This window comes from Cotesia typhae, unplaced genomic scaffold (assembly GCF_013202065.1).
Source record: "Cotesia typhae breed Kobodo isofemale line unplaced genomic scaffold, CoteBio_Ctyphae scaffold_58, whole genome shotgun sequence".
Classification (NCBI taxonomy): Eukaryota; Metazoa; Arthropoda; class Insecta; order Hymenoptera; family Braconidae; genus Cotesia; species Cotesia typhae.
In genome coordinates this window covers 776457-800743 of record NW_027423778.1, presented here as the reverse complement: position 1 = coordinate 800743, position 24287 = coordinate 776457, and the positions used below count along the sequence as shown (strand labels likewise).

General features: G+C 35.2%; 1 protein-coding gene across 1 annotated transcript in view; it reads left to right on the top strand.

The window, feature by feature from the left end:
• LOC141537118 (dystrophin) overlaps positions 1 to 24287 on the top strand; it is a 264817-nt gene that overhangs the window by 166682 nt on the left and 73848 nt on the right. Inside the window, exon 6 of the mRNA XM_074257959.1 lies at positions 6879 to 7206. Within this exon, the coding sequence (XP_074114060.1) occupies positions 6879 to 7206 (328 nt within the window). The remainder of the gene's footprint in view (positions 1 to 6878; positions 7207 to 24287) is intronic.

The window sequence follows — 24287 nt, the reverse complement described above, 5'->3', positions numbered from 1 at the left end:
TGATGAAACGATCCAATTAGTAAATGAAAAAGGAGAAGTAGCCGAGTATTAGCTAACCGCGGTCCACTTTTTTCCCACAAAGTAATTATTACTACCTTGACGAATAAACGACGATCTAACTCATTCGTTGAGGATGAAGTCCAAGTTGTAGTTGACTTCCTTCGTCTCGTCACTACTCCGGGGATCAGTCCTTCTTGATTTACCGTGGCACCCTCTTCGACGGTCACACTACTTCTCCCTTTTTCACTGCACGGCTCACCTATAATAACTCAAAACTACCCCCTCCTATTCTCTTTTTAGGCCCGAAGATAGAGACGCGCCAGTGCTATGTCGAATAATTATCGATATCCGGCGACATCGATTAACGGTAATTTTGCCCTGTTACGGACTTTTAAGCGCAAAAGCACAGAAAAGGTATCTTTTCGAGCTGGAAGAGTTAAAAATAATATACAGATTGTATTTTTAAGCTCGAGGAGCTCAAAAAGAACGGCCATTAGCGGAATTAGCGGGAAGTTGCAGAGATGGCCTTGTTACGTTCCCAAATTTTGGGTGTAATTAATTTTTGAATTTAAATAATTTATTTAAATGTCCAGATTTTGACCTCGTTAGGAAGTCGAAAGACTCCAGGTGGGTCATGTCACTGATTCCTCCGCGAAGTACTTTTTATATATATTTTAATAATTCACAGTTTTAATTTATTTATAAAATATATTTTTATATCCTACTTTTTAATTTACCTGCCTACAGGTAGGTAATGGGTAGAACGCCTGAACGCTGGCTAGCGCTCTGGGTGATTTCACCAGGGTGAGAACAGCTAATAAGCGCTCTCACTCTGGAGGTAATAGTTAGGATATTTTTGGATAGAATACCCGAACGCTGGCTAGCGCTCTAGGTAAAGGAACCAGGGGGGAACGCTGATAAGCGCTCTCAACCCTGGGTGAAGGTTTTAATAAATACCCATTTTAATCGATTGACAATTAAAAAAGAAGTATTTATTAATAAAGAATTAGCAGGCTCAGCCTCAGACCAGCAGAGATTGCTCCTCTGCTAAGTCCTCGGGCTGACTGTTCCAGAGGAAGTCTGGAGACAGAATGTATGTTATAATAATTACAATAAGTTTTTATAATGAATTTTAGCAACGTTGCATCTCAGGTTACCCTATGTGAACATCAACGCAGTCCAAATCCCACAACGTAGGCTATTTAGTCTACTGGGCTGCGTTGACGATCCAGAAATCTCTTATCTCGAGGTATTTCCGTTACAAAATATCTTGGGTAATAATTAATTAATTAAAATATTAATTAATTGATTTAAATATAATTCAAAATTTGCGAGAACGTAACAGCCTTTAGGGTCAACCGTTTTCCTAATTTTTTTTTTTCAATTTAAAATTTTCAACAAATTTTTTTCTAATTTTTTCAACATGATAACGGTTGCTTGGTATTTTTTTGTATTTGACATCTTTCAGTAGAAAATGAAAGTTATTGAAACGACTCTTATTTTTTTTGTAAAGTGCAAATATTATCGAGCTGAGTATTATGAACGTAGATTTTGCGCAATATTTCACAGTCAAACTGTTTTTGTTCGGATGATAGATACATCTATATAATGACATATGAATTATATATACTTTTCTATACTTATTAGGGTGGTCCTTATGTTGGGTTTTTTGAATTTTTTTTTCACGATAGTTCAAAATCGGTTCAAAATCTATAAAAAAAAATCATGCCAAGTTATAGATCTTAATTTTAATATTAACCCGCGCCCCCCGACGGTCAAAGTTTTAAAGGAAAATAACATGGGAAAAGTTATATTTTTACTTTGGAATTTTTTACGTCATAAACTAACCATCAAATCACATCAAAAAAAATTTTTTCAATTGCAAAATTTAACGGTCTACAAAAAAGGTCTCTTATCATTTTTTGATAATTCTAACGGTTTTGAAGTTATTCGAGGTCTAAATTGAAACTATAATCTTTTTCATAGTTTTTTCTGGTCATTTAATAATTCAACAATCATAGACATATGATTATTATTATATATGACATATGATTATATGTTATTATTCATATTAGATTACTTTTTTTACTTATGCATATAATTTTGAACTATAATTTACGTGAAAAGTATTAATCAATTAAAGAAGTGTATTATTAATATTTTAATGAATCGAAAATGTACAAACATTACCATTTTTATTTTTAATTACAGATACTTTCATGAAGTTTTTACGTTAGTTTTTTTAAGTGCGCCAGGAAACATTTGACGATGATCTTTAACCAATTGTAACACGTATTGCATTTGTTTTTCATCCTTAGTATAACGATTACAAAAATCTTGCACTAGTGTAACTCCTCTTTCAGCACAGTCATTCATAACCGATAGTTTTTTAGCGAATCGTAATGCAGTTTTATAGTGTTCATTATGAGCCCATTCAGAAGGATGAATCTTTAAAAATTCTGTTTGTAACTCGAATCTATTGAAAAAATTGATCGATTCTGCAGTTACGAAAAAGTCAATATCATTATATAATAATTCAGGTATGCTCTTAGTTTGAATGCGTTTAACACTACATTTTTCACTAGTATAATCCAAGTCTTCTTCCGGAATATCATCAATCACAATTATTTCTTCTTCTTTACGCAGCTTAGCGACAATTTTTAATTTTGTTTCTTGTGAAACTTCCTCATCAAAAATAGCCATGATTGCTAATTCTGGTGATAAATACCACAAGTGATTCATAAATCTACTAATTGCCACAGTAGCAAGATTACTGTTGATTGCCTTAAAGTTGTTGAGTTCTTTTATAAACTGTAGATCATGGTACGGAGCTTTGACACTATTTGACGACGAAAACCAAGCTTTAACATAAACCATTGTCACAAAAACACATATTTGCCGTAGTTTATTATCTTCACATTTTTTCAATGACAATTGCTCCCGAAGCATGTACATTTTCAATATATAAATAGCTTTTGCCATCTATCGTGCATGGTGGCAAGCTCCTGGCTTACGAAAACTAAATTTTTCGGGGATGACACGGATAAAAACTAAAGTAAGCTCTAATAACTCTTTGTAATCATCACGAGGCAGTTGTGATGCAAGAGTTTCAGTCGCAAAAGTTCTAATAGATTCAATTTTTTCATTTGTCAAGATATTATCATTTTTCGGATCATCTAAACCTGTTTTGTAACTGAGTTTATTTAAATCTCCCCATTGCTTTTGGAATCGGATAAAAAGTGGTACATTAGGACCAACAGTATTTGGAAAAACAGCTTCGAAGACATATCTTAGGACTATTTCAAATATATGATGCCTACATGAAAGATACAACAAATCTCTTTCTAACAATTTTTCCAGTAATGCAGCAGCACCATTACGAAGGCCTAAATTTGAAGGAGTAGTGTCACAGCATATTGCTTTTACAGATATGTCGAATCCCCAGTCACATAATGTCTTATGAACTACAGAAGCTTGTGCCATTCCAGTTCCATCTTCACTCGTTGGTACACCTAACATAATTTCTTTACTTTCTGAAGTAATTATTACAGGCAATCGATGAACAGTTTCTGTATTTAACAAATTAGGTAATAATTTTCCATCCCAATGTACAACAATAGATGATAACTTTAAGTCTTGGAAATGTTTTTTTATTTCTATTGATTTTGACTCTCGCATAGTAAGCCGACATCGGCGAATAGATGATCGATTGACAATAATGGAATTAATATCTACTTCTAATAATTTTAAATCGATAAGCGACTGACAAATAGCTGTAGTTATAAACACAGCATCTCTGTCGCTTACTTTACAACGGTCAAAAGTAGCTACAACTCTTTCGTTGAGAATATTGTGAATTCCTCTTATATTTCTTGATTTAAATTGGCCGGCAGTAGTTGGAATGTATACTTCTCCACTAGAGACTGATTGAGCACTTCCTTGGCTTGATAAGAGTTCAACGTTTTTGTCTACAAAAAAGGATAATGATAAGACAAAAAATATCTTCACTATAAAATAATAAAATATCAATGAGTAAATTGATTATTATAATTTACCAAATAATGATTTTTCTTTTTCACTTTCCAATTTTCGTTTTTCGAAATCCAATTGTTTCTCTTATTTTTTAACACCAATTTCATCGTCATCGTATTTCGTCTTAATATTTGCAATAAAACCAATTCGTTCATCTGATCTCTGATTATTCAAGAATTCTTTGGAATTTTCATCAACCATTTCAAATACATTTGACGGTGCGATGTCAAATAATTTTTTTAATGAACAGGAAAATTCATTTTGTTTTTTCACAGCAACTTCACTCCGATTTCTATGTTTAAGAAGTATGCGCCACTCATCATACAGTTTTTTCAACTTATCTCGACATCTTTGCACATCTTGAACGGGAATTGGGTATTTGCATGATTTTGATATTCATAAACTTTTGATATTTTTACATTCTATATAATTTTTTTAAATTTTTGGAAAAAAAAATTTTTCGATTTTGTTCTTAAAAATTTAAATAATTTAATAAATAAAAAAAAAGCAGATATTTAAATGAATAAGTAGCTCCATCTCGTGTATGTGACGTCATAGTGCTTATTTCATTTGAAATTTTAAGCGCCAATCTCTTGTAAACACGTAGCAGGTGTAAACAATTGTTGTGTTAATTGTGATTGATTAAAAAAAGATCTGGTTGTGTTGTTTATAATAAAATAAAATTATTTAATTACTCGAAATGTCGTCAAAAATGAGTTTTATTGGTGTATAGTTCCAACGTGTAGAAATACTGGTAAATCGACACCAGAAAAATTTTTTATAAATGTTTCATTAAATTCTGTTAAACGGAAAAATCAGGATCCACTTTTCGCCGAGGCATTTTTATTAATTCGTTGATAATCACAAACTACACTGTTGAACTGATGCTTCTCAAAAGTCTTAGTATAACAACATTGACATGTTCATAACCTCCAAAAACATTCACTTTAAATTTAAAAAAACATTTCACAAAAATTTATTTCACTTTTAATTATTTTCAACAAAATCTAGCATTAAAAATAGAATGTATAAAACTTAAAATTGAAAAAAACTTAACTTTAAGTTTTTTAGCAATGTAAAATATTATACATGACTTAAATGCTCATTCAAATATACGCGCTACAAACAGCACAATGACGTCACACCAATCACATCACGTTTTACATCACGTGACTTTTATGTAATTTAGGATCACTTTTATTTATTAAATTATTTAAATTATTAAGAACAAAATCGAAAAATTTTTCTTCCAAAAATTTTAAAAAATTATATAGAATGTAAAAATATCAAAAGTTTATGAATATCAAAATCATGCAAATACCCAATTCGTGCTTTCTTCCAAAACACAATAATTTCATCAATCACTGCAGCAACACTATCTGTGATAGTATTATTTAAAATACGTGTATAAAAAAATAACACTTTCAAAGCTTGCAATTTCGATGGTAATTCGTTACCTACGATTTGAACGTCAACATCACCAATCAAAAATATGTTTTGACGTAAACGTGATAACTCCATATTTAACTGATTACTTAAATATTGGATATATGAACTCAAAAAATTTATTTATATATCAAAAAGGCATCAGTACTAGTAATTGAACGATTTTGATCAAGCTGAGAAATAAATGTAGGTTATGAGTAATCTGAGAATTAATTTTAGTGTTAGAGATTGAAGTAAAATCTAATAGATGCCGGCATGATCGGTTTCTAAAATGTTTTTAACCAGAAATCAAAATTTGAAATTAGAGTTTGTTGATATTTGTACCAATAACAATAAAAATCGAGACAATAGGTCCCAAATTTCTTTTGTATCCAAAAAAAGTTAAAAATCTTTAAAATGTTCGACAGTTCAGGCTAAAAAAATGAATTGGTGTTATTATTATTCCAAAGTTACAGTTACTTTGAAAATTTTCTAAACAAAAAAATCCAATGAGATTATAAAGAATAACCGGTTCATGATTTATGAACTATTAAATGACCAAAAAAACAGAAAAAACTATGAAAAAGATTATAGTTTCAATTTAGACCTCGAATAACTTCAAAACCGTTAGAATTATCAAAAAATGATAAGAGACCTTTTTTGTAGACCGTTAAATTTTGCATTAGAAAAAATATTTTTTGATGTGATTTGTTGGTTAGTTTATGACGTAAAAACTTCCAAAGTAAAAATATAACTTTTCCCATCTTATTTTCCTTTAAAACTTTGACCGTCGGGGGGCGCTGGTTAATATTAAAATTAAGAGCTATAACTTGGCACGATTTTTTTTTTTATAGATTTTGAACCGATTTTGAACTATCGTGAAAAAAAATTTCAAAAAACCCAACATAAGGACCACCCTATTACTTATAGATGAATAATATATTATTGTATATAGTTTATTTTTACTCGGGTATGCCTTTGTATGTCTTTATATGAGTATATCAGACTACTTAAATACTGATGAGAGTATGAGTATATCAGACAATATAAAGCCATATCAACTTATATCAACCCTGATCAAGGTTTGTTTTTTAAGTTTAGCAAAGTAGATATAAATTCATAAGGGTATATTAGGCTATACCAGGACATATCAATAATTACGTATGGACATAGGCCAGATATGAATATATGAAATTTTTCATAAGGCCTAATCAGATCAAGCCGAATCAGAATATTTTTTCACAGGTAACTTAAGCTGTAATTTTGAGCTCTTTATCAATGATTCATTTGATTCTTCGTAAATGTTTATAAAATCACTTTTAGTAAGTTAAATTGTTTATTGACTATTCTTATCATTATTTATTATATTTTCGTTACTTCGTAACAAGGTACTAAAATGAACATCACTGTTATCTTTTCAGATTTGTTCCGATTAATAGCAGACCCAAATAAACTAGTCAATCAACGAAAGTTAGGTCTTCTATTACACGATTGCATTCAAGTTCCCCGGCAACTTGGTGAAGTAGCGGCTTTTGGTGGATCAAACATCGAACCAAGTGTTAGAAGTTGTTTTGAACGAACAGGAATACAAAGAAATGAAATTCAAGCAGCAGATTTTTTGTGTTGGCTTCAACAAGAACCGCAGAGTATGGTATGGTTACCAGTTCTCCATAGAATTGCAGCAGCAGAAAATGCAAAACATCAGGCGAAGTGTAACATATGCAGAGACTATCCAATAATAGGCTTAAGGTTGATATTTTCAATTAATTATTTAAATATATGGAGTTTTCATCACATGACTATCATTGATTGAGCTTGTAACAGTTTTGGTAGCTGCTCAATTGGTTCTTATATTAATTGCAAAATAAACTACCACATTAAAAAAAAAACCAATTAATTGATAGGGCTCTACCAGGTTTATTATCATCACGGTTCCTGGAACCGGTCAAGAGCAGAGAGCTTATCTTCTAGAAATAGGAAGAGTGGAAAAAAGTGCTGTGAAATGATGAATAATTAATTAACAAACTGATTAATATTTGTTAACAATAAAATGCTCAAATAATCACTCACACACTCACATTATAACCAACTTATCTAACGATGTGAAGAATTATTTTTACTGCGAGAATGATATTTACAATGATACCTTTCAAACGATTATGCGATGACTAGCTTGGAAGTTCTAACGAACGGTCTCATATAACCTGACTTAAACTAGTAGGGCTTTTTCTGATGAACGATCTCCCACAAAACTATCTTAAAGCTATAAGTATACCGGACTGCCAAAGAACTGAAATACTTTTTCTCACCTCCAGGCGGAAAGCGTCAATTTTGCTCCCGCTGCGCTAAACAAAAATGCCGCTTTCCGCCTCCGTTCAGGAGAAAAATAGTATACACACCACGGGCAGTAAATAAAAAAGCCTTAGATCACATGTTTATTGACCTCAGCTTCACCTCGGACAACAATTACATGTGATCTGAGACATTTCTTATTTTACTGCCCTAGATGTGTTAAATACTATTTCACACTTTTGTATCTTAAAAATTAAGTTCACCAGATTACCGCCACTTAATACTATCAACACTATCTATCACATATAACCCATTCTAATCTTCACACACATAACTTACACATGATTAATTAAATTTTACTTTTATTTTATAATCTAAAACAAGTTCCAACAAATTAATTGCAATTGTCATACTCCCAAATACAATATTCACTCATCAGATAATAAATCCTTACACAACATTTTCCTATTGAATAAACTAATTTCATCAAAATTCCGAACTCATGAAATTATCAACAAATTCTCCGTAATTATGACATATTGAATTAATAACAATTTCTAGCACGTAATGTTGAACTCTGATAATAAGTTATTTCGAATAATTTCTTAAGAGAAATTATTCGAAAAAATCTCTTGATTGATAATTCTTAGTTATTACAATCTTCCCGCAAGGTCGATTGAGTGATCCTCGGGTATAAACCCCCATGAAAATCACTAAATCCAAAACTAGCAAATGTTTCACTATTAATCTATTGAATTAAATTTTCGTCGATTAACGATCCAACTGATAAATAATTAGGAGAAGTAACTGGGCATTGGATAAACCGCGGTCCACTTCCTTCCCACATAACAATAATTGACACCTAGACGGACAAAACGATGATCTAACTCACTCGTTGAGGATGAAGTCCTAGTTGTAGTTGGCTTCCTTCGTCTCGTCACTACTCTCGGGAACGGTCCTTTTTGATTTCCGTGGCACTCAGTCTGGCGGTCACACTACTTCTCCCTTTTCCACTGCACGGCTCACCTATTTTAACCCAAACTCACCCCCTCCTATTCTCCCTTTAGGCCCGAAGATCGAGACGCGCCAGTGCTATGTCGAATAATTATCGATATCCGGTGACTTATCGATTAAGGGTAATTTTACCCTGTTACAAGTGTCTCGTTCGATTTTTGTGAGAGGACCGGGGAAATGACCGTGATTAATCTGGGGCCCAGGTACGCTGAAGATATTAAATAGATAAATGGGAGTTCGGTTATACGTAAGCAAACTCACTTATACTTAAAATAAGATATACTCAAGTAACGACGAAGAATATGAGAGAAAAAGATTCATTTTAAACCGAAAGATTTTAGAGTAATTTAATCGCAGAATTTGAGGGTTGCGAAAAATATCTGAATAAATTTTAATAATGTTCTTTTAAAATAATTTTTAGATAGTAAAATGAAATATTAAATGAGAAATAAACTTGACAAATATGAAACAAATGAAAAAATAGAACTTGACAATTAAACAATTTATAATAAACAAATATTAAACAATGAAATTATAAAGTATAACAATAAATTCACTTAATGATAAAAAAGAGAAATATTTCTTCAAATAAACAATTAAGTTTAAAATACATAAAAGATGCTAGATTCAAGTACGTATTTTTTCATACCATTCAAGTAAATTAATTATTGTTGAACAGTTAAAATGTATGTCTTTGTCGATACGTAAATGCGCTCACGTATACACAAATACATAGATATATAATAGAAAATAGGAGTAAGTGAGAAAACTGTATTACACTCTGACCCAAATTGAAAGGACTCATGCAACATTATATACAAACTTAAGAGAGAGGGTAAGGACCCAAGAAAATAAGCAAATAATCGGACACTGTTTTCCCGCAATTAGTGAAAATTGGTCACGCCCTAAAAATCGATACGTTTCCAAAAGAGTCTCCTTCGTTGTTCTAGATGTCCTAGTGTTATCGTCGTAATATTTGTGAAATTAGTAATATCGAAACTCGTTACATGAAAGAAAAAGTAAATTTTCAATTACCGTGTAATGACCGTAACAATTGTAATTTAACTAATAACATATATTTTGAATTTAAATAATGTATGCACTAAAATTATTCGACTAGATCAGAGTCGACGAGGTCTGGGTCCCATGCTGACGCAAGATGTTTTGGTTATCCGCGGCCACGGCAACTCTCTGCTAACGCCTTATCACAAGCGATTTCCGTTACTCCGCTGTTAGTATAACCACCAGCGAAGCAACTGATATCGCTTGGTATGCGTTCTGAGAATCATTTTAAATTAAAGTAAACGCTTTAAATGAAATAAAATCAATCTTGAAAAAAAAAAAAAAATAAAAATCGAAATTAGGCGAAAATTCGTGGAACGTAGCACTATAAAATTGATCTGTTTGACGTGACTTCAAAATTTTACGTTGAATCGTTTGATAAGTAATGATTAACTTATTTGTGCTGTATTTTATTTGGAATCTGTATTTTATTTGAATGTCATTAATTGCATGAAAATTAAATATACGAATTTGATTAAGGGAATGTAAACGCGCTGGACTAAAAAGACACGCTCGTTACTCCCAGAGTGAAACCGGCAACAAGTCAAAAGAATACAGTCGATGCTGCTCCAGAAGCCTGTAGCTTTTGAATCTTTGACTGATCAGGTCGACAGCTTTCAAAGCTACAAAAAGCTTTTCGCGTTTGACCGTCGAGTTTTGGACTTCGTAATGAACAGTCGTGTTTGAGAGTTGCCGCTGTTCACTTCAGGTGATCGGACGTGCGTACTGCTTCAGTTCCAGGTGGAGGTTTCAGTCTCTTGCGTTTTATTTTTGGCTTCAGGTAAAAATACAGAGTTGTATAAAGTTGTATAAAAATATAAAGTTGTTAAACATAAAATAAAAGTTACTCAGCATCGACATTGTTTCTATAAGAAGTGAGATCGCTTTATTTATTGTAATTTGAGCGTGAATAATTGAGTCCTTGGTCTTGGGACATTAGATAACCGATTCTACAGAATACTTTTATGTTGTGAATCATTTAGGTTACGTTGATAGATTTATTTGAGAATATTGTTCAAGTTGTTTAGATTTATTTATTTATTTGAGATTGTTATTTTAAGATTTATTTATTTTATTTGATTAATTGTATAAGAATAAGAATATATATATATATATATATATATATATATATATATATATATATATATATATATATATATATATATATATATATAAAATCCCGCATGTATGTCCACGCATCATTTGAGAATGGCTGGACCGAATGAGCTAAATTTTTTTTGTAGTTTTCAGAATTTTTAGGAGGTTTGTATATAAAAAAATTTTTTAAAAATCCTCCCTTAAAGAGGATTGGAGGGGCGTTAACAATGAATAATTCCCGTCTGTAAACTATAGCTCCTATAGCTCACTTCACAGGGGGGTAGCGGGGGTAGATATTAACAATGAAAATTATTGACTTTCAAATTGTAGATCCTACAGACGGCAAATTTAGGTGGAGTCTTCTATATGTGATGCGGAAATGATCTAAGAGCGGATTTTACAACAATCCACCCCCAATAAGGATTGCGGGGGTGGGTGTTAGAATATTAAATTTCCATTTCCACACTGTAACTTCTCCTACAGACTTGAAATTTGGTAGGAATCTTTTATTTGACGATTAATAATGCAAAATTTATTACTTAGGATTTTATTAATTTTAGTTATTGCTCAAGATTAATTATTATTGTATTGAACTTATTATTCGAACTCAAAAATTAATTGATCATTATAATAAAATAAAAAATTATAAAAAAAACTTTAGTCATTCTGACTGAGGCTCAGCGAAGCGGACCGGGTCGCTAGTGTATATATATATATATATATATATATATATATATATATATATATATATATATATATATATTATAATGGTTATTTCTCGGCACTGGCGTCGACAGGACCGGAGAGCTCCACCTAAATGTTGGCTTACCTGGTGCGTAGATTGTTGGGCGCCAGGAACTTCACGTTCCACGGTTCGGTGGTTCACTATAGATCGTCGTTGGGCGGCGGGTCGAGGCCGAACAGATTTAAATAAGATTGTAAGAAGCTATCCAGGAATTCGGTTTGGAATAATAATAAAAAAAATAGAATAAAAAAAAAAGTGCGCAAGGGCGGTTAACGAGTCAATTTATTTATTAATAATTCAAGAGATCGAATAACATTTGCTGGTTCGTACAATTCCAAAGATAACAGAAAAAAACTAATAAGATTAATACAAAAAAAATTTTATAATTAATTATTTGTTCGACGTATTTGCTAAAATCGTCAAAATAACAAATCCAATTTCGGAATTAGTGACGTAGTCAATCGCAAAGGAAGGAAAACAAAATTTTTGTACGCAAATAAAAAAAATCGACAATAATATTCGCAATAAAGAAATTAACGAAAAAAAACAATTCTTTAGTTAACAAATTATTTACATTCGATTTAACGCCCGACTTGACCCATCGCAGGGTCCGAACTTACAGCAACAAAAAAAAATAAAGTTTTGACGTCGAAGTTACTTCTCACAATAGCAAATCGAATTATAAAAAAAAATCATGATCGAATTAATAGTACAACGTCGAATTTCTTTTATTACACCAAGGCGAATTAATAAAATTACAGAAGAAAATTAAATTGAATTAATTCTTAAAAGAAAAAAAAATTTTATAGCTCGCATTAACAAAAAAAAAAAATGATCAATTTAATCGATTTGAAGCCAAATAAATCGTCAATGTCACAATTGGTAATTTAAATGATCGTTTGCGGCAGGTAACAGGGCAGTCGGTAACTGTTTGTTACCATTCGGGAAAACGCGGGAACAAAGCTCGAGATGTAACACCTACTAGCGCTCGTAGATGGCACTCTGGCCGAGCCAACTTTTCTCGGCACGCAATTTCACAAAAAAATGTCAACAAAATTCAACAAATGTAACACAATTTTTTTTTTAACAGATTTAAAACAAGACCGATGGTTCCTGACACCTGGCTGTCGTCACCCCGAAGTCGAAATTCAACAAGACAATTGTTGTTCCTTTTTTTTATTTGAAAGAAAAAACATTAGAAAATTAACAAAAAAAATTCAAATTAAGTTAAATTCAATTCAATTCAATTCAATCCAATTAAATTGGAAAGACAAAAAAAATTCCTTCAAAGTCACGGCTCAGTCGCGGGTCGCGGTGAAGACACCCAGATGCATCAAAATGAGACTGCGATGGCACTTACCCCGTTCAGTCGACCTCGTGGACGGTGCGAAGTTTTCAAGAATCGGCGTGGGCTGTGCTGACAGGCGGCAGAAACTCTCGGCGATGGCGTCACAAGAATCTACGTCGTCGAAACGTATCAAATTCACTCTTTTCAAAATTTACAACATAATAATCTTTCTTTTTTTTTTCTCTAACGTACAGCAATTATTGACAATAATAACTTAATTTCGAACAGAATCACCACAGCAAATACAACAAGTGATCGGATGATTATCCTTTCGGCAGAATTTTTACGTTTCAAAATTAATTTGCGTATTATTACAATGACTTAAATGGCGTCCTGATCAGAATTAATTTTCTCTTCCGGCAACATGTGGTTTATTTTCCTATGGCGCAGCTAAAAAGCTGCGCGTCCAATCAGCTCACGGCTTGTCAGCCGGCCGTAATTTTCAGCAGTTGTCGGATGACTTCTCATAATCGATGATTGGTCGATTCGCGTTTTAGTTCTATGTTCGGCGTCCAGGTGGAGCCTCGATGCGCTACTGTTGCTCAAAATGTCCTGTCATTCGTTGATCCCGCTTCCTGATTTTCCCTCGTCGCTCGTTGTCGCTCCCAGATGTCTTCCTGGTCGTTGATGGCTACTGAACTCAGGGTTCGCCCGATCGCTTTTCTTACTCTCTCTCTCTCTCTCTCTCACACACTCAATTTCATACTTGATATAATTATCTAACGCATTTATCCATACTTGATATAAATTTTTGGCGTGGTTCGGCTTATATTCTACCTCGAGCTTTGCATTCTGATCGGAAGGCCGCTTGGGGCGACACAGGCGCATCGAATCTCAGCAATCCATCAGCTTGGCCAACATAATTAGACTAAATAATCATCAATAAAAAAAAAAAAGTTTGGAAAATCCAAATGAGCATGCCTTAAGCGCTCATGTCATATGCAAATTATTTATATTGAATGTTTACATTACGATTTGTTAACTTTTTCATAACGACTTCTATACTTTGTTTATTCGTTTTTTTTGTTTTAATTTTTCCGCGAGTGCTGTTATCTCCTCTGTAGGTCGAGCTAAAAAAAAGTTTCGACAGATGATCAAACAGTTTGTAATTATACCATTATGTATGTATAGTTTCTGCTTGTTTATAGTTATTTCAATCGTATTTTATGAAAAATAATACATATGGCTGCCAAAATCTCAGAAAAAGTCACTGAACTGACAGTCGAAAAAAATTAACTGTATTGAAACAGAATTATTTTGACACGCAATTTTCACAAGGGTTTTGGCAAATTTCCTAAAGAATGGAACAAAAAAAATTAAATGGTGAAAATGAATTTTGATAAAGTTGTGGTGTTGTCAAGCCCAGTGCTCTTGTGAATACCACACTCTTATTCATCTCGTTCGTCAGAAAAACGAGTTTTTTCTGAGAAATCTTATATAATTGATTAAAAAATTTTTTTTAACGTGTTCTGTAGTTATTATGATTTATCTCAATATGCTTTTCATACATAATTTTTTTTGTTTAAATTATGAAAATCACGTTTTAATCGAAATCATGATTTTTAGGCAAGAGTAGAGCATACCTGCGCGCTTCGCGCTTAACGCATGCACTAATAATCGAAATATAGACGGGAAAAATTTCCCATGTCACAATATATATACACTAGTCACAAAAATTAAGGGATATAAAAAAAATTCCAAATTTTTTGGTGATTTTCAGCGAGCTGTAACTCCGAGGAAAATGATCGCACAGAAAAAAAAAAAAAGCAAATTGTAGCTCCAAATGTCTAGTTTTTAGATATGACCATGAAAATTTTTGTCATCGTCAGGTCTGGAGAAATCCTAAGAAAACTACTGAAAAAAATTTTTCGAAATTTTTTTCGTCTTAAAAAGGTCTACGGGCTTCAAAAATTTTTCGATTGTTTCGTTTAAAAGCTCTTTTAGTAAATTCAATACCCTTTAATTTGACGTAATCAAAAGCCTGTACGATAATTTGCCGCGGAGTTATCGTCAATCAAAGCAAAAAGTTTTTTTGACTTTGGAAATCAATAACTCTGGAAATAATTACCGTATAGGAAATCGAAGGAGGGTTTTGAAAACTACACAATATTCTCTATAAGAAAACGTAAACCGCTTTTGAAGAAAAAATTTTTTTGAATTGAAAACTCGGACTGAAAAAAGACAAAAATTCGCATAATTAAGGATATTTGGATAACTTGGTATAACTTTGGATAAAATGGATGAACGAAGGATATCGTTGGTAATTTTTAACTTCAAAGTGTCCCCTAAAATCCCTAAGAAATTCAAAGCGCTGCGATTTTTTGTTCATAGTGCCCAGAAGCTTCAAATTCTGTGTTTTCGCAAAAATCACCATTATGAGCAATTTTGTGATTTTTATTCATTTTCCATTGAAAAAAATTTTTTTTTCAAAATTCTTTATTTTTCGATCAAAGAGATTGATTTTTCAAGAAATTTGAAAAAAAAATTTCAATTTTTTCGAAAATTTTTTCGAAATTTTCTCAATTTTTTCGACTGTTGTTTTACCGCCGGCATTAGCGTTACCCAAAGCGTACCACGTGGAGGTTGCTCGGTCGGATTTACGCTTCTCACACACGTGTGTGTGTGTGTGTGTGTGTGTGTCTTTTTCTGCGTGTTTGTCTGTTTGCAGCTGCCGAATGACCTCTGTACGCACGGCAGTAACTGCTCAGTACCGTGTATTGCCACCTCTGTTCCGAATCACAGCTCGTAAACGCTCTTGCATGTTGATGCATCGTCGAATATCACGTTGCGAAATTCCTTGCCAACAACGTAACAACGCTTGAGTCAACTGATGAAGATTGTGCAGTTGCGGATAGTCTCGCCGCAATCGACGCCCAAGCATGTCCCAAACATGCTCAATTGGGTTCAAATCAGGACTCATCGCTGGATGATTAAGCGTTGTTACGTTGTTGGCGCGGAGAAAAGTTCGCGTACGAACTGCAGTGTGAGGACGAGCATTACCCTGCATCAAAATGAACCGTCTTGCCCCCATGCGTGTGCGCATAGGCAGGACGTGTGGCTCCAGAATTTCGTCGACGTACCTATCGGCAGTCAACGTCCCACGAACGATGACCAACGGGGTTCTGGTATTGAAGGACACGCCTGCCCACACCATGACTGATCCACCATTGAAAGCTGTAACTGGTCTCGTAAAACCATCCCGATCTCGTTCTCCACGACGGCGCCAAACGAGAGATCGTCTATCGCTGCCATGAAGACAAAATCGAGATTCGTCAGTCCATAATACACTGGTCCACTGTCTACGACCCCAATGGTGATGATCATGAGCATAGGCCAATCGGGCTCGGCGATGTCGTGGAGTGAGCATAGGCACGCGATTTGCGCGTAGTCCTTGCTCTCGAAAGCGATTTCGAACCGTCGATGCCGATATGTGTTGTTGGGGAGGACGTTGTCGACGATTGCGAAATTGATGAGCGATCGTGTGGGCATGCGCAGTAGGGTTTCGACGAGCATCTCGAATGATAGCTCGATCATCACGCTCGGTAGTGATTCGTAGTCTACCTTGACCCGGACGACGATCGTAACTTTGAGTCGCGTTAAATCGGGCATAGGCCCGACTGATAACGGACTGGCTCACTCCCATAGAAGCTGCTACTTCCACCTGACTGTAGCCCTCTTGAAGGAGGGTAACAATGCGAGCCACATCTGTGGCAGCTAAATGTCGACGAGGCATATCAAAAGGTGCTTATCAATGAAAAGCTTACATAAAATTCACGTAAGGAATTTAGGCTAAAAAGAAAACGTAAAATTCAAGTTTTGTGTGAGGAAAAGCCGAACTCCGCGGGGGGTATATCAATTTGTTTTTATTGAATTTTTAAAATGAGATTTAAAACTAAGGCAGTTGTAGCGGACAGAAAAAATTGAGTTAATTTTTTTTGACAATAGTGAAGCATTCTGAAGACGATAAAAAAAAAAAAATTTCGAAAAAAATTTTCGAAAAAAATTGAAAATTTTTTTTTTTTTTTTTTTCAAATTTCTTGAAAAATCAATCTCTTTGATCGAAAAATAAAGAATTTTGAAAAAAATTTTTTCAATGGAAAAATGAATAAAAATCACAAAATTGCTCATAATGGTGATTTTTGCGAAAACACAGAATTTGAAGCTTCTGGGCACTATGAACAAAAAATCGCAGCGCTTTGAATTTCTTAGGGATTTTAGGGGACACTTTGAAGTTAAAAATTACCAACGATATCCTTCGTTCATCCATTTTATCCAAAGTTATACCAAGTTATCCAAATATCCTTAATTATGCGAATTTTTGTCTTTTTTCAGTCCGAGTTTTCAATTCAAAAAAATTTTTTCTTCAAAAGCGGTTTACGTTTTATTATAGAGAATATTGTGTAGTTTTCAAAACCCTCCTTCGATTTCCTATACGGTCATTATTTCCAGAGTTATTGATTTCCAAAGTCAAAAAAACCTTTTTTGCTTTGATTGACCTTAGCCCGTAGACCTTTTTTAAGACGAAAAAAAATTTCGAAAAATTTTTTTTCAGTAGTTTTCTTAGGATTTCTCCAGACCTGACGATGACAAAAAATTGTCATGGTCATATCTAAAAACTAGACACTTGGAGCTACAATTTGCTTTTTTTTTTTTTCTGTGCGATCATTTTCCTCGGAGTTACAGCTCGCTGAAAATCACCAAAAAATTTGGAATTTTTTTTATATTCCTTAATTTTTGTGACTAGTGTATATCTCAATAAACAACAATAATTATTTGGGCGCCACCACGCTTATGATCACGGTTTCTGGAACCGGTTCAGAGCAGAGAAAACTTATCTTAGGGTAGAAAGAATGGAGGGAGGTGCTGTTGAATAATAAATGTTTAATTAACAATTTGATCAATTTTTATTAACAATAAAAAATAACAAATATTGAAAACAATTCGCAGGAAAGTGGACATAAGATGCTAATCATAATACTAATTGTCAATTTATTGCGACATTTCAGTCATGAATTTGACCTTCATCAGGCATCTAAAAATTTTTTATAATTACAAAACACATGTTACAAAAAGTTTACAAAATTGTACATATTCAATACAATGTTCACATAAGAAACATATTTACCACAACACGTTGTACATAATGAACGTCCTATAAAAATGCACACTTGGTCTTAAAAATTATATTGCAAATTAATATATTTGATATGATATTTCGTTTGAAATAAAGTTACAAATGAAACATGTGACTTCGGATAATGCACATTGTACTCTGACTATGAATTTAAATTTCACTTAATCAGTACCGTCTAGTATAAATATCGAATTTGTAATTGTATTCAGTGACATCCACAGTTAGTTTGGAATTTTTATATATAGGTAGCGACATTTATACTAGACGGTACTGACTCCAATTCGAAATTGTTATAAAACCGACAACGAAAATTAATTAATTATGACAAAAATTATCAGTGAACATTTTAAACATGAAATAACTAAACTCTTGGACTTAATGTCCACGCTGATAGAGATTAATTTTCAGTAATCTTAATTCGTCTAAAAATCCACGAACTTAAGCCCAAATTAATTAATTAATTAACACGTGGTAGAATATTTCGCAATACAAATTTATTCAATTAATGATTCTTTCTATAATTTTCGATAAAAATCGACAAAAGCCGACGCACTCAAGTTTAGATGCTAGAGCATTCACTAGTTTGGTTGATATTGACCTCGAGTATTTCGTGCCGGCCGGCTTCTCTCCCGCGTACGACCGTGCGCATGTGCAGCAGCCATGAAGTCGTACGAACAGCTACGGAATTTAGCGATGTTACTCAAAGCCCCCGCGTCACATAAAATACTAATACAACTGTAATCGTATGCATGTAGAGATCACGGTCTCTGTAAAGGCGTTAGGCTAAACTACGCTCCGACTGTCGATCAACCTTTCCGGAAGCCATAATGGTTGGTGGCAAAGCCTCCAGCATGGTCGATGTCGTTGTGAACTCTTCCCTGTATGAGCTTCTCGAGCAGTTTTCCAGCAATGTCCAGCTTGCAGAGTGGTGTAAACGACGAAGGTGTTGCTGGGTATCTCTTACCTTTGTCGGAAAGAACAAATCTCTGCCGCTTCTAGACCGCAGAAAACGTGCTAGTCTCCAAGCATGCGTTGTGAGTGTTGAAGAGTGTGCCTGGGTATTCCAGGGCTACACTCGTGATGACGGATGCCGGGATGCTATCGGGGCCAGGTGCCTTTCCTGTTTTAAGAGACTTAAATGCGTTTTGTAGTTCTTCGATAGCAAAGGGTGTTGCTTCGCCGTTTTTAACGTATTGCATCTTCTCCCGCAGCGGGTGTTTAGGGAGAAGCTCCGCTACAATCCTGTCCATTAGGGCAGGCGACCGGCGCTTCTGGTGAAGCCTTTCCCTTTCCAAGTCAACCTTTGGCGACAACTGGGTAGGCTATAACTCAGATGTCATTGTCGAGATCGTTACAGATCTCTATCCACAACCTCGCGTTACTTGCTTTGATGGCTCTGTGTAACGTCTTTTTGGTGTTGTGTGTGTGTGTGTGTGTGTGTGTGTGTGTGTTTGTTTGTATTTATGTAAATCGCTTGTTACTTTTAAACGGCTCATCCGATTTAGTCAAACTAAGCGGGGTTCCGAAGAGTTCCATTGCCTTAAGATTTCTTATACTACACTTCTCGCAAAAAATAAGGGAACATAAAAATTTTCGAAATTTTCAACAGGCTGTATTTCAGTGGAAAATGGTCGTACATAAAATAAAAAAAAAAAAAAACAAATCTTTTGAAGCTTAGAGACTCTAGTTCTCAGATTTTTTAGTTACAAATTTTTCGGAACACTGGTAGCCATGCAATTCTTGGATAAAGCACGAAGAAAAAATTTTTTAAGTTTTCTACAATTTTTCTGTCACTCTACGGGCATAGAAAAATTTTTTGAAGCGAGACCAATGCATAGATCGCATAGCCTGCTTATTCAACTTCAATTTACTTTTTGCGGGACTTGGATGCGACCATTTGTCTTCGAAATGTCGAATTTTAATTGCAAAAGAATCCTTTCTCACTTAACTGCTGATATCTGTGGAACTACTAGTTGCCCAGCGAGCGAACAAGGGGTTTCGTCTTCTGCACAAAATTTTCTACAAAAATCTGTTATGGTTAATGTATAAAAAAATTTTTTTCCACCTGTAACGTCAAAAAAAAAGCAAAAAAATGCCATTTTCCCTTTTTTTGGTTAATCAACTGTATCTTTGACAATATTAGGAGAAAAGCTTTGATTATAGCGGAATTCTCTAGCCCCATGTATCCTGAAAAACCCCCTAAATTCTTAGATCAATCGGTTCAGCGGTTTTTCTGGATAACATTTTTTAAATTAATAATTTAATTTTCTTTACTTTTTACTCAATTTTGTGTTTTTTGGAGATTGTAACGGGTAATTTTTGAGTGTTTATTCTTATGAAGAACAAACGCTGAACGCCTATGAACGATACTGCGACACAAAACGCCCCCCTCGCTCGAATCTGAAGCTCGCCGGAGTCCAGGGTAAAAAAAGGAGGGTTGAATCAACAAAATACAATCCAAAATAAAACCAACAGAACTCAGTTACTTATAAATAAATAATACATAACTACGTCTAAATAAATAACTCAAAATATCAAACAGGTTATGATATAGAAACAAAATAATCATTTAATTACCAAAATCAACTCAAAAGGTTAATGAAAAAGATTACAAAAAAATAACAAAACTCGTAGTACAAATTTTAGGTTATTCAAACCTCAACAACTAAATCTAACGACAATAATACACAACATGAAAATGTCTTCGTGACGTCGGTCGCGCACGCGTATTAAGGTCCGATCAAAACTGGTCTGTACAAAACAACTTCACACCCATTCTTGCTCCCGTGAGCGTTCAAATCGCGAACTACGATCCCAAAAACTGGTTACCCACTCCCCAGGAGACTAGCCGTCACCCTGGGCCTAAGACTCTACCCTGAGAGCGGATGGAGAGTATCCTCTCCGCTCCCACCTACACGGCTTGTGATTACCTACCGGATTTTCGACAGAGGGTCGAAGATCCGGGGAAGTCAAGTCTTGTTGAGAGTTCAAAAGGTACTTACCAGTGTTCTAGGCGAACCAAGGTAATGTCCCTCCAGCTGTTATTGGTAGAAGAATATTCCCTCAATAACACTCTGTCACAAGACTCTGTTTTCCGATCGCCAATTTTCGCTTTTAACAGTTTTTCCACTAGTCATTTACAGCGAAACAGAATAATCGTTTTTGCCCTCTATACATTGTATACAAACTATTAATTTAATTGGCAATTCCCTCATTATCTATCCTTTCGCTTCGTCAAATTCTAAGTTTTTGAAAGTCTAGTATCAACAGATTACATACAATTTCAACAGAATACATTCCCATACTAAAATTCGCTCGGGACTTAGAATAATTTTCGTTTATAAATATTTTTCTTTTAAATAATAATCGTCATTTCTTTCATTATATAACCATTCGCCGCTTTCCCATACTAACTCGGCTCAGAACTTAGAATAATTTATAAATTGAAATTTACATTAATTCGTTTCCAAAATTAATTACATTAATTTTCTTTCAATAAATTTTTAAACAACAAAAATATAATCACAAATAATAATCATCGTAGACAAACTAATACTTTCCTGATTAACTCATTCAGCTATTCAAAATTGGTAACTAAACTATTAAACATTAATTGTTTTGAACAACGATATTAACTAACAAAACAAAAAAAATATATTTCTGAATATTTATAATCAAAACTAAATTAAATAACTAATATTTCCACACGTCGTTAGTGAATAATACTTTTCAATTAGTAATAATAATTAATATAATAATAACACGCTCGTAACAACAACTTAAATAAAGAAAATGAATTATTTACAATGTTAACTAATAATCTCGCAAGAAAATACGCCCGTCGAAGTATCAGGAGAACATGAGAAAAGGAGAGTAGGTAGCTGTCGTTGGTCCCCTTCTGGTCCCTTCTTCCGCGCCCTACTCCTCGGCTGTCTCGTACTAGCCCTCGGCCCTCCCTCTCCGACTCAGTCCCTCTTTCCTACTCTAGACCCTTTTTCCTGCATCTGGGTCACACCCCTCTTTCCTTGGAAAAGAAAAGTGGTGAACTTGTTTGCCACTTTTCTTTAGTTGAATTTGCCCACCAGGTCTTGGTCTTCTGTGGGCTGAGGAACAGGTCTCCCGGCTTGTCTGCAAAGGACTCTGGGTAGTCTTCCAGTGGGGGATACTCTGGCAGCAACCAGCGGACTTTTGGTTCACGCTTCGTCGCGGCTGGTGGAGCACAAACTGGAGTTCGGTTGCTTCTCTCAAGCGGCTTCTGCGGTACCACCAGGCGTATTTTATTAGAAAATTTGGCGGACTCCCGGATCTTTAGACCTTTCCGTTGGGGACTGTGCTGCTGGCATGGGCCCTGACGGTCAACACTTCCCCTCTTCTTTTCAGGTTCAGCAGCAGTTTCGGCAGCAGGCTCCACAACAGGTATAACCCGAACAACAGGTTTCGTAGGAACGACAACTGGTTCAGCACTCTCCTTCCTGGCGGGCTTCGCTGGCGTGGTGATCGATCGAGGACTGCTTTTGGTCGTGGGCCCGGATCGACAGTTGTATGATAGCCTCCGGTTCTATTGTCTGGGAGCTTCCTTGGAGACGGAGAGGTTCCCTGAGGGGGCTGGCCCCAAAGAGATCCTCCAACCTTCTTACTATGGATTTCGGCTTTCTGGTCAGCTCCAACAAGCTGGCCGAGACTGGCCTGATCCGTACTTTGGGCTTTTTACGCTTAAATAGCCCCTGGCCGACCCTTTTCGCTTGCGTTCCGCCTGTGGTGGTCGCAGGGGTGGTCGGTGTGGCTGGGCGTCGATCAGGTCTTACAAATCCTGGATTGGCTGGATCGTAGGGCTCTGGTATTGCGACGTTTTCGGGGTTAGGGGTTGCCGGTCTCGCAGTTTCTGGCAGGGGGGTGAGAACAACGTTCAACGGTCTCCTCAGCATCTCCTCGAGTAGCCATATTTCCTCCTCTTCGGTAAATTTCGGCTCCATGTTGTAAGTCTGATTTTAAACTACGATAGAAAATAATAATCTCACTTAACAATATGATTCAAACAACATTCCTAAGACCAGTTTTGATCATCCTTTCGCTGTATTTTACTATTACGACATAAAAAAAAACTAAACTTTGTATTTCTTTTGACACGACTTTGACTCATAACCTCGTATCGACATTTTGATTACGTGATTGACTACTAGGTGATACAATTTTGAATAGTATTTTCAAAACTGAACCCAGTCCAAATATGTCAAAAAGAAAAAATGTAGCTTGACTCTAACAGTTTACTTGGCATTCCGCTTTCAACCTGGTTCTCCGGTGGCAGAGGCTAATTTTGCCTTTTTGGCCATAGCTCGGGTTACACGACGCGGTCCCAAGGTTTCATCCACATCCGGAGAGTGGTATTCGCGGTCAATCTGTTCGCGGTCAAGTTCTTCAGGGTCAGATTCCGGAGGATTTCCCTCATGAAACGGTTTCAAGTCCTTTATGTGCGCGGTAAAAGTTTTACCCTCTTTTCTAACCTCGTATACGGAAGGTCCGACGATTTTAGTTACGGTAAAACCCGTCGCGTACTTTTCAGCAAGTTTAGCCGAAAAGTGATCAATTGCTGATGACAAATGGTGCTCCCTCTTGCTGACCAGGTCTCCAAGAGCTGGTTGCCAGGAGCCACGCTTGCGATCATAGTACTTGGCTTGTTTCCCATAGGCTTGGGCCAGGTTAACCTTGACCAACTCGGTGGTGTCTTCCAAGGTCTTGGCTGCCCGACGCGGATCATAAACCTCGTCTTTCCCTCGGTTGGCTCGTGCTCTTATTGACAAAGGGGGTAGGATTTCGCGGCCGTAATTTAAATACGCCGGGGAAAATTCTGTTACGTCATGTTTCGCAGTGTTATAGGCGAAAGTGAATTCTGGAACTTCTTTGTCCCAGTTCCGTTGATTTGATCCTACGAATTGGGCAATCATTGTTCCTATGACCCGATTTGTTCTCTCGACGGGATTGCATTGAGGCGAATATGGTGGGGTTCGCACGTGATTTATCCCGAATTGTTGCAATAAGGAGGTGAACTCCTTGCTTACAAAAGGGGTACCATTGTCGGTGATCACCGTGTCTACCCTACCAAAACGCAGCAAGACTCTTTCCTTGAAAGCAGTCGCAAT